Source organism: Pteropus alecto, unplaced genomic scaffold (genome assembly GCF_000325575.1).
Source record: "Pteropus alecto unplaced genomic scaffold, ASM32557v1 scaffold76, whole genome shotgun sequence".
Lineage (NCBI taxonomy): Eukaryota > Metazoa > Chordata > Mammalia > Chiroptera > Pteropodidae > Pteropus > Pteropus alecto.
This window is the reverse complement of record NW_006443138.1, coordinates 11,284,478-11,293,204: the sequence shown is the minus strand read 5'-3', so window position 1 is coordinate 11,293,204 and position 8,727 is coordinate 11,284,478. Positions and strand designations below refer to the sequence as shown.

The 8,727-nt window shown below is 39.0% G+C and overlaps 1 protein-coding gene across 1 annotated transcript in view; it reads right to left on the bottom strand.

Moving 5' to 3' along the window:
- GLIPR1 (GLI pathogenesis related 1) overlaps positions 1 to 7,862 on the bottom strand; it is a 17,431-nt gene extending 9,569 nt beyond the window's left edge. The window contains exons 1-2 of the mRNA XM_006923764.3: positions 7,561 to 7,862; positions 6,107 to 6,352 (exon numbers count right to left, since the gene is read on the bottom strand). Coding sequence (XP_006923826.1) covers positions 6,107 to 6,352; positions 7,561 to 7,734 — 420 coding nt within the window. The 5' untranslated portion in view covers positions 7,735 to 7,862. The remainder of the gene's footprint in view (positions 1 to 6,106; positions 6,353 to 7,560) is intronic.
- Positions 7,863 to 8,727: the final 865 nt, after the last annotated feature.

Genomic DNA, 8,727 nt, shown 5'->3' with positions numbered 1-8,727 from the left:
AAATCAAGTTGATGTTTTAGGCCCAGATAACATTTTACTGAGATGGGGAAAACTATAGAAGGAGGACAATGGATGAGAGCATGGAAAAGGGTTCTGTTCGAGTCATCTTACTTTTGAGATGCCCAGCACACGTCTAAGTAAAAGACACTGACTTGGCTGCTGGATAGAAGCAACTGCAGTTCGGAGAACAGGTCAAAGCTAGAAATATAAACCTGGGAGACGCGGGACTAGATTCGATCACACAGGCAAAGATAATAGAAAGAAAAAGTATATGAGAGCATGAGATAAAGAACAGCCAGCGAAGCAGATTAAAAGGAGTGGTCAGTGACAGGAGGGAAACAAAGAACAGCCAGCTTCAGCGAGAGGAACCCCATGATCAGAAGGGCTGTATGCTTGGTTTAATCCAATGCTGTCATACACTTAAGTACCTTTAGTGGCACTTTCCTCTTATTTTTGAACGAGGAGCTCCACATTTTAATTTTGCACTGGGCCCCACAAATTAATTATATAGCTCATTTTAACAAGCTGTATAGAGTGTTTGGTGTCACAGAAGCCTAAAGAAAAAAAAGTATTTAAAGAGCTAGTCTGGAACTAAGCCAGCCAATAAAAGCACTCCTTTTTATAGTAACATCAAACTGCATTTTAAATGATTTCTACTCATACATTTTTTTTTTGGCAATATTGTGACAAGAATTGTGAAGAATGTGGCAAATGCAAGGGTGAATGGGCTGGAGCCAGTGGGTGCCTTCAGAAAATGGAGAGAAAAGCAGGGGAAGCAGAGGGTGCTAAGGGATTGTATAGCACAGGGCCCTGCCCTGACTTCCTGAAGTGGAGCCGAAGGTTGGGGGAGCTGGTCTGAGACCCAGAAGTCTTCCAGTAGAGGGCAACATCTGCGTGAACCCAAAGTGAGACAGACTCAAACAAGACAAAGCCAGTGTGGCTGCAGAAAAAGATCAAGTTTACTCGGAAAAAAAATTAATAAAAACCACTCCCTGGGGAGAGAGCACAGACTGAGATAGAGGGGAGCTGAGGATGGAGTCTGAGTTTCTCTAAGCTTAAAGGACCAGTAGGAAGAGGAGGAGGCGGGTAGGAGGTGGCTGGCGAAGTGCCAGGGAAGGCAACTGCTCAGCATCTGTCCTCCTCCTTGTGTGAGGACTGGGGAGGATCTAGGAAGGCAGCTATTGGTTCCCCACGGAGCAGTGCTCTCCTTTGGCAAGGAAGGTCCCCTGCCTGCCCAGGGTGTTTTCCTTTCATCTTAGGCCCAGGAATTCCCGGCAGGGTACTCCAGGTAACCACATAGCTTAGGCCTCTGTCTCTTTGAGACAGCCTAGCTTTATGGCCATTAATCAAGTATGATCCTTTTACTTTTACTTTCCAATCATTTTTGTATTTGCTTTTTAAAAAATTTCTTAATTCCTAATTACTGCAACTCAAAATGATTTCATCTGGGGTGCTTTGCTCAAAAATCAGATTTCTGGGCCCACCTCAGACTGACTGACGGGTGAGAGTCAGTGGAATTGTCCTTGAAATCTGTATTTCAACAAGTTCCTCTGGTGATTCTTGTGCATGCTAACTGAGTTCACTGTTGTCTGTATGCCTTTTACTGTCACTTTAGCTCATTTTATTTTATCTTTTATCCTTTGGTCTTCGAGCACTTTCTTCCAGTGTTCTTATATTTCAAGTATTCTTAATGTTGCCCCGCCACACACACACACTTTTAATGCTTTATGCTATTCTTTATTCTATTTTTTAAAATATTTCTGGTCTCTTTTTTCCAGGAGTGTGTAAATATTAGTTAGTATTCATTTCATGTTTTAGTTGGTCTCTTTTTTTAAAGTTAGGTTGTAATTAACATATAGTAAAATCCATCCTTTTTAGGTGTACAGTTCTATGATTGCATCAAAAACATAGAGTTGTATAGCCTTATTCCTTCATATTCAAGATGTAGAACATTTTCATTACCCCCAAAAGTTCCCTTGTGCCTCTTTGTAATCAGCCACTAATTGACTCTCAGCCCTTGGCAATCATTAATCTGCTTTTTTTTTGTCTCAGTAGTTTTGCCTTTTCCAGAGTGTTATGAAAGTGGGATCAGTTTAAATGTAGTTTTGATTCTGGCTATTTCTCTTAGCACAAGCATTTGAGTTTCATTCATGTTGTTGAATCCATTAGTAGTCACTCCTTTGCATTGCTGAGTAGTATTTATTGCATGGATGTACCACAGTTTATCCATTCAAGCTGGTCTCTTTTTAAGAGCTTCGCGGGCCTTCAAATTCTGGGTTAAATTTATGGGCTCCGGAGCTACAAAGCCTGAGTTCATACTTCAGCTCAGCTACTCCCTGTGTGACCTCGGCCTTAGCTTCCTTGTCAATTAAATGAAGATAACACTAACCCCACAGGCTTATTTTGACATTTTAAATGAGCTAATAAGAAAATGCTTAGAACAGCTTCTAGAATGTAGCAAGCACTCAGCATATGTTCATGTTTAATTCTCCTATAGCTATTTTTTTTCACTTTAAAATTTTTGAAACTATTTTTTATCAGGTAGATTTCTGTTGTATGTTTTTTTTATTTCTTTTAATATGGTAAACAAAAAAATTATAATTATTAAAATACAGGAGCTACTCATTATTGAGACTTTACCCAGTGCCAGGGTAGTGTTAAGCACTTTACATGCAACAGCATGTTCAACCTCATAACAAATCAATAAACAGGTATTGCCCTGATTGTTATAGATGAGAGCTGGAATCTAAATCTACTTGACCAGGAAGTATGGCGAGGTCAGTCCACACCCTAAGATGCCTTTGGAATGCTTTTCCTTTTAGCAGAACCAGGAATGACTCTCTATGCCTTTCTAACAAAGACATTGAGTTTGGGGATCCCAGTGGGAACAAGCATGTCTCTTTCTTCTAGCTAAAAACCCCTTCCCAACACTTCTTTCAATTCTCCATGAGTCCATCTGGCTCATTATTAGCTATGGTAACCTTGCAACATTTAAGAAGCCAGCTAGAGAAACCATGTAACATCTCACACTTTAATGGGTTCCGTGAGAGTGTAAAAAATGACAAAAATTTCAAGAGGCTTAATTAGGGTGGCCTGGGGTAGGGATAAAAACAAAAAATGAGTCCAATAGTGCCATCTAGTGGACATTCCAATACTACCAAACCTAAGCTGCTGCCCCGCCCAGATATTTAAGTCAAACTCTTCCCAGACTTCCCAAATTTGAACTGTGGGCAACAAAATACCTAATGTGAATAGTCTTCTATACTGATATATCAAAATTCTTCTGCTATGCAAATCTATTTCCAGTCAAGACAGAGCTAAAATGTTGGGTTAACATGTCACAAAATATCACACCTTCAGGAGGTAATAATGGACTTGAATTTGTCTTTTCAGTATACAGCTACCCCTCATGGGCCAAAATATGAAAATAGCTTGCCTTGTGTTAATAGAAGATGAGAAATAGTGGGAGGTTATAATACCCACTTGAGGTAGTTACCAGCATGAATTTAAAATGGCAACTGAGTAGTCTTGAATCTCCCAGCAAGGTTTCATCCAGAGATGAAAACGGGAGTCTTTAAGCTGTCAGAGCCTTCTTCCAATATAACTGGCGGAAAACCAGCTCATGGAAGCAATCTGACCTTTGTTCAATGCTTACTAAATACTAGTACTTCACTAGATAACTTGCATACATTATCTTATTTAATCCTTACAACATACCTGATATCTGAATCCCAACTTGCCCTCTTACTGCTAAACAACGTTGGAAAAACAACTTCTTAACCTCTCAGAGGCTGTTTATTCATCTTTGGAGAACAGTGCCTTTCTTATTATAGGTTTGGTGTGAATCAAATGAGATCTTAAATGTAGAGATCTCAGCACCCATCTTCCCAGACCCAGGGGTTCCCTAGACATACTCCCCATGATGAAGGACCCTCTTCTGAAATGGGGGTGGAATGTAGTGGTCTCTTAAGGAGAACAGATTAGGATCACTCAGCTCAGGCTCTGATACCTTGTATGCAAGGAAATGGATTTTTGGAAATGACTTTTTTCATGTCCAAAATATTAGCTCTCCTTACATTTCCCTTACACCTAAGGGGAAATTTTATAAGTAAGCTCAGTTAATTTGGGGAGGCCTGTCTCTAAAATCTCAGGCCTATATAACATAAAACCAAGTTTTGGCTCCCTGGAATGAGGGACATCGAGTGTCTTAACTTGCATGGTCTAGAAGTCTGTTGTCAACTGCCTTTTGAACTCTATAAGTTTGGTGTTGTGAGCTGCTGGCCATTCTTCTGAAGTACTGGGCTCTTTTGTACACATTGTATACATTTTACACCTTGTTAATTTTGCCTGGAGCTCTCTTCCCTTTCCTTTTCGTTTGACAAACTCTCACTTAGTTTTCAGGCACCAACTCAGCGTCTCCTGCCATGTGAACAACTCCTATGTCTCCATTCCTCCCTTTGGTCAGATAAGTTGGTCTGTCTTCTTCGTTCACGTGGCACTGTTGGTTTCTCCAAATTGGACTAGTCATGTACTGTAATATGTCCATTTCCACACGTCTCTCCCAAAGAAGGTCAGCTCTTAAGGGCCAGCGCTATTCCCAGCTGTGTCCCTTGTTCCCCAGTTCTCACTCCTACTTCTCTGCGATTATACTCCCTGATAAAGTGTTAGCACTTTAGCTATTGTCTCGGGTTCTGTTTTTTAGGAATATGAACTAGGACGTATGACCAGTGCCTTACAAAGTGCCTGGCATAGGGTAGAAGTTTAAACACTGCCTGAATGAGAATTGGCACCCTCAAACTGACAATAATTCTTGGAGATTTAAACACCATAATGCATAATGGTACCAGGTACCACACATAGGCAATCTGGATTTAGCTTTCTTGCCCTCTAGGCAATGCAATAAAATTTATTTTCTGGTTAAATTTATTTGTAAACATAAACCAAAATTTGTGATTTATGGGATAAGTCCAGAAAAACCTCATTTATATCTAAAAACTAACGCTACTGATGATTTCATAGCTCCTTTCTTACAGTAATCTTGAGATGAAAATTTCACCGAAATCAGTCCTTTCTTTTTCATTATCATCATCTCCTGTAACTGTGCCAAAATTGTTTTTACCTGTAACAATACTAGTGAGATCAAAGGCTAAGGCTGAACTATATTGAGAGTTTTTCTAACAAAATTTGCTCTTTAAAAACACCTAATACCCAAGTTAACTGCCTTGTTAGAAATGTTTTTACCATCATACCTCATTTCGACAAAATTTTGTACATTCGAACCAGTTAAACATAAGTTAAGTACCTTTAGTTCTTTGTTTAACAAAGACTATAAGAAAATAAAAGTAAATAACCAAAATGTGTCCAGGATAGGAAGGAGCGTATCAATAATACTTCAGAAGCTACCTAAGGGATTCTTTCTATCATGTTGCAAACTTGACCTAGGGTTAGGATGCTAAAACCAGCTTGGGTTAAAAAAAAAAAATACAAAAAAACAAAACTCTCAATGGGAGGCTCTGAATGTGGCTTTGAGACTAATACTGTCTACTTGGAGGGCAGAAAAGCCATGCATTGCTTATACAAGTTTACATGTTGGCATCTCTGTAGGGGGTGGGATTGTTGTTATTTTTCCTCCTTTTGTGGCACTCGATAGATTCTTAATCCATGTTTGAAATAATAAGAGGATATGAAAGCAACAATTCTTACTGCCACTTCTGTCTGAGAGGCTTATCTCTCCTAATTTTATAGTCCCCAAACAACTGTCTCAAATTGTATAGGGCACTCATACTCGAAAATCCATTCACTCATAAGGTCCTTTGATGGCTCACAAATGAAATAAAGCCCCAGAGGAAGATAGCTGTTATCAAAATTATTCAAAGTCTTGGTGGGCCTCACATTTCACCTATGTCCACATAATTAAACTCTTCAACCACTATCTTCTTTGGTATTAGTCTGTTCCATTTATTTATTTTTAAAAGTAAGCCTGTAACCCCTACTTTCTCATATTTACAGATGTACTAGCTTCTTGTATATTTTATTATCACCAGATTCAAGTTTTCTCCTTACCCGTAAAAAGATGGTTTCAAGAGAATGTAGGGCAGATCCTTACCTGAGTATAATGGCCACATTTCTTGCTGCATTTCCGAGTCTCGAAGTCATAATATTGAATTTCATCGTACCAGTTTGTGATGGCTGAAGACACAGAAAAGATGGAGAGAGAGCCAGTCCAGATGTTTTCTCCCAGTGCAGTGAAATTTGGGTGCAGCTTGTGGGGTGGCCCCAGCCGACTGTTATGTTCAAACTGACAGTTTTTTGCCCATGCTTTTGCAATTTTGGCAAGGTCTGTGTCCCAAGTCTGCAAAAATAAATATTAAATAGCAGGGTCAAGAATGGAACCCGTTATCCAACAATGTAACTGGAGTGAGCAAAGTGGGAATTTCAATCAGGAATGAAGTGTGATGACAAGAATAGAGAGGGAAACACTGCACATGGGTCCTCTCTATAAGTATGGTCTTCCAGTATTGACTAGGGCTGGTAGGAAATGTGATCATCTAGTTTTGTGAAATTTAAAATCTAATGAGGGGCACAGACCAACATTTCACTGAAGATCTATTACCAATTTCCCCCACTATCTGAAAGTAAAGCCAACCTATGAAACCTTTGGCGAGCCAAAATGACGTAAAGCAAAGAAGCAACTACCTTAAGACACATCTTGCTAAGAGATGCACAAAATAAATCGAGATAAAGTACAGGTGCTCACAGAGACAGGTCAAAGCTATGGCGGCTTGATGCAGAGATGCTGAGTGTGGTTCCCGGGGAAGGCGCAAGGCGGCAGCACTCGCGCTGCTCGAAGTGCACGCTTCCTCTATAATGGCTGAAAAACAAACACTGGACGCTATTTTCCCTCTCCTCCCGCACCCCGTATAAAAACGAAAATCCTCTTCAGATTTCTTTCAGTAAGCAAAAACAGCTACTAATGAAGATCTTTCTTAAAAACGAAGTGGCGTAAAGTGAACCTTTGAAAAGCAAGGATACGTGTATGTGCAAAATACTGCGCTGTGTTTCGTACAGTTTATATAACTTAAAAACCACAATATCTTATATCCAAAGAATCTCAGAAAGGTTAAAAAACTAGCTCAAAGCCACAGCTGGGATTCAAACCCAAGCCTGAATGAATCAAGATTCTATCTTTTCTCCACACTCCATGCTGTCTTCCTGAAAAAGTGAGTACTCTGCTGGCAACAACAAAAAAGTTAACTCAAGAGATAAAACAAATAAACAAATTTTTAAAAATCTTGAAAAAAATTGAAAGGGAAGAAAATGACAAAAAGGAGAAGTACAATCTATTTATGACCAGAGGAAAATGTCCCAAAAGAGAAGTAAAAAGTATTTGCTGAGCCTGTTGGTAGAGCTACACTGGATTTTGATTTGATGGTGAATTTACTGATCACATTAATCACAAAGAAAAAAATCATTCACAATTACCAAGGATTTATCTCCCAAATCGAGACACGTTAGATGTTTTTGACAGACCTATGCCACAAACACTGGTATTTTCCTTACCATGTAGAGCATGCCACTGGCTGTTGGCTTCACTTCCGATCGTAACTTGTTATGAATTTGAACACAGCTTCTGATGAACGTTTCATTGTTGATATCTGGTAAACTGCTTCCTGAATATGAATAACTGGAGACCATAGAAACCATCCAGGCTGTCATAGCAAGTGTAACTTGCATGCTCAGTCTGGCGAGGAACCCCGGAAAGCTGGAGTCCAGGGCCACTGCAGGTTCTGAGAGTGTGCTTGTCTCCACCCACCCCTCTCTCGGTGTTACCAAGCACAGCCTACTTCAGTTCTGAGAAAACGGAAAGTAAAACATGAGTTATCACTAGTTAGAAAAAATGAGTTTCTCCATATATGGTTTGCAGCTCCTTTGTGCTGTTAACCTTGTTTATTTAGTGGTTCTTAGTGACACAGCACCTATTGCAACATAGATTTTTATGAGGCTGAGTCAGACTTTCATTTGAGTTGGGGGATGTTTCCAAAGGAAATTCTGGAATCTCCAGAAATAACAGTCTCATTTTTTACAGAGGTTTTGCTGGTTAAATAAAAACATATCTCTTACTTCTATAAATGTCTTACAAAATGCTTTTTAAAAACTTTATTTTTTAAGACATTCAGTGGTTGGAATATCTAGTTAACACCATAACTTGACCTAAGTATGACCTTTTAGATACATGATAAGCTTTCTTATTTCCTGGGGAGAAATGATATAGAATTCCTGATACCCTTGTGTATCTCTCTCTGATTAGTTTTATGAATATTTAGGCTCCAAAAGACTCTAGTCACCTATTATACTGAGGATGAGAATAAGTGGGTAGGGATGGACAAAGATAAGGATCCAGATAGGGAGAAAGACAATACTATTTATCACCCAGACACAAGCACATCATTATTATACTGTCTGTGTGATAATACTTCACACAATAAAAATAACTTTGTATAAGTCAGTTTTATGTATATCAGTGTATATGAGTTAACTCTAATTCACATTTATGAACAGTTAGTTAGTTCTATAGTTCTCTAATCAGAAATCCACACTCCAAAGGTGATTTTGGCACTTCAGACATTGTTATGGAAGTTGACACCAAAGAGTTTATTATTAATAATAGGAAATATTCAAGAATAATTTCCACTGGTGAAATGAGTAGTATTCAAAATGGATAGTTTG